Source organism: Sycon ciliatum, chromosome 12 (genome assembly GCF_964019385.1).
Source record: "Sycon ciliatum chromosome 12, ocSycCili1.1, whole genome shotgun sequence".
Lineage (NCBI taxonomy): Eukaryota > Metazoa > Porifera > Calcarea > Leucosolenida > Sycettidae > Sycon > Sycon ciliatum.
The window spans coordinates 11,520,471-11,523,030 of record NC_088654.1 but is presented as its reverse complement, the minus strand read 5'-3'; the positions used below and the strand labels follow the sequence as shown (position 1 = coordinate 11,523,030).

At 53.0% G+C, this 2,560-nt stretch overlaps 1 protein-coding gene across 3 annotated transcripts in view; it reads left to right on the top strand.

Annotated features, from left to right (window-relative positions):
• LOC135828147 (uncharacterized) overlaps positions 1-2,560 on the top strand; it is a 15,043-nt gene continuing 12,483 nt past the window's right edge. The window contains exon 1 of one of the 3 annotated variants that reach the window (XM_065340589.1): positions 1-1,195. In XM_065340589.1, the coding sequence (XP_065196661.1) occupies positions 703-1,195 (493 nt within the window). In that variant the 5' untranslated portion in view covers positions 1-702. The remainder of the gene's footprint in view (positions 1,196-2,560) is intronic. The other 2 variants (XM_065340587.1, XM_065340588.1) reach the window with 2 other exon arrangements.

The window sequence follows — 2,560 nt, the reverse complement described above, 5'->3', positions numbered from 1 at the left end:
AATAAAAAAAATTATCGCTGTCACTTGTCAGCGGTGATGGTGCTAACAGCACCAAGCAGTTCATCCATATGTGTAGTAGAGCGTATGGGTGTAGATGCGCAAGTTTTTTTAGATGAAAAAGGGAGTACTGAAGCTCTTCCCGTTATCTCTCACAGCCGTCCCGGGCCCCCCAACGGTGGCCTGTGGACTATTTAGGTGGGAGGTTATCTCCTAAAGTCCTTTCTGTTTCTCGGTTTGGCTTGCTGCCAGTAGCTGACGTTTCGAAGCAGAATGTGGACGAACTCCGCATCGTCCTCGTCGATGAAGCCTTGTTGTCCTCATTCATTCGATTCGCACAGGCCGCTGCCTGCCGGTGACTGAAAAGCCGAGCAAGGGAAGTGCGCCTCGCCGGCTGCGCAGTACCCTGATTGCCTGATTGCCGTGCTGTGCTGCACGCTGGAGGACGGCTTGTTTGGCATAAGAGGATCAAGATTTTGCGGATGATTCGTTCGCACGCCGGAAGCGGCTTGCTGAAAGGTGAGAACACCGGTGCGAGCAGTCAGAGAGTGGCGTGCCACGTGGATCTACGTGTGCTTTCCTGCGTGCCCGACCGACGGCAATCGTGACCTGTGTGTGCGTGTGCTGTCGACCATTGTACGTTGCCCGTGCCCGGGAGCGGCGGACACACGAGTGTCGACAATTCCGGTCGCGGCTCACTGCTGGATGGAGCGGGCGGGCGCTGCGCACACCTGCTACGTTTGCCTGAATGCCTTGCCGCAGCCAACAGCGCCGATCCCTTCTCGCCGGAGCCATCCTCGCACGCTTACTAACACCCTGTGGCGGTCACTGCCGTCGGTCGTGGTACTGCTGGTTATTCTGCTGCTAGTATTGGTCGTGAGCATGGCGATGCTCTCAGGCCGCAGTATCCCTGCCGTTAGTGGGCAAACTCAGGCTATGGCGCGGAGCAGACGAAGTGTATCCGAGCAAACAACTGAGGGCACAGTCAGCCGCAAAGATATCGATGTCAGGAAATGCTACTCGAAAGATCTGCAAGGCGTTAATCGCTGGCTGAACAACAGCAAGATAGGACTTTTCCCGGTCCTGGACAACTACACTCAAAACGTGCTCAGACGCTGGAGGAGTGGGGTGGGCAAGAAGAGAAGGCAGGCGAGGAGGAGACAGTTCGAGCTGTGCGAAGTGCTGCGGCAATGGTCCGGTAAGCTTCATGACTATGATTGTACGTGTACCTGTGCTGCACAGCTTTTTGGAGGGGCGTATGCTGATTGTACAGTGCATAGGCAGGGGCGGAAACTGAAATCCGATCCCTGGAGGAGCACATGATGATTGTACCATGTGCATAGAGAGTGATGTAAACTGAAATCCGATCCCTGGAGGGGAACATGGTGATTGTACAGTGCATAGACAATTGCGGGGGGGGGGGGGACTGAAATCCGACCCCTGTAGCAGCTCCCTCGCACTGCACCAACACCCTGGGTACACAAAGCATGCCCAGTGGGTGCTTGCATCTCCTACTGTCACGGGAATCGAAATCCTATGGGATAGCTGGCGCCGGCGCCCTTTACTGCTTTTAGCGCATACATGTACATGCACTGTAGTTCATGCACACACTGTAAGAAATGGACCAGCAGTGCTCACGGCTGCAAGGCTAGTGCCCCGTGGCCGCTCGACTTCTCAACGGATTTCACTGTTCGCAACAGCACAGCGGTTACTGCTACACCGTAGCTCCGGTCCATAAGCGCATGCGGAATCATTCAGTTACACCAGAGCAACGATGGGGAAGTTCACAGTACAAACATACACATGTACACACTAGTTATGCTATGCTGTCCACTGACACCATCAGGTACTTGACAGTCAGCTCATGCGATAACATTGCACAAAGCTGGTGACTGGTAACTGGTAGTGTTAGTGGACATTATAGCGTAGCTTGTAGTTCCTTGGTCCTTTTCCTTACTGTAAATTAATCATTGGCTCTCCATCTGAGTCCATTCGTACATATTCGTACACGTGCATACCCAAAACCAGGAAATGAATGCCAAAAAGTGATCTTCACGCTTTGCTGGCATGCCAGGGGCCAGCACACTACTCATCCGACTGACTGGCTTTAGCTCCCCAGCACAGCAATCGCATGCAAACACTCATGGGTCGGATTTCAGTTGGCATCACTGTGTACTCACATGTACATTGCGTTTCAAGTGATTGCACACAAACACGTGGGGGGCATTGCACTCGACTCGATATGCCACGCAGTGGATCACTGCAGCTTGGACTGCTGCGGTGAGCCACTAGACCCGGCAGTCAAGTCGCGTTGAGCCAGTGTTGCACTAGGCGCCGTGAAGCACCTCACAACCGTCCAACACTGAGTTGTAATTTAGTGTGTTTAGCCCTTATCCGACCGACAAAGCAGACAATTTTCCAGTCCCGGTGACACACCACGACCCATTTTGACGATAACCTTAGTTTCCCTTGGGTGAAATTAGCAATCTTGGGCTTTCTGGAAAGCTTGAGCAACAGCAACAGCTTCTAGCTTTCATTTGTAAGAGGAGAAAAAAACTGTTGC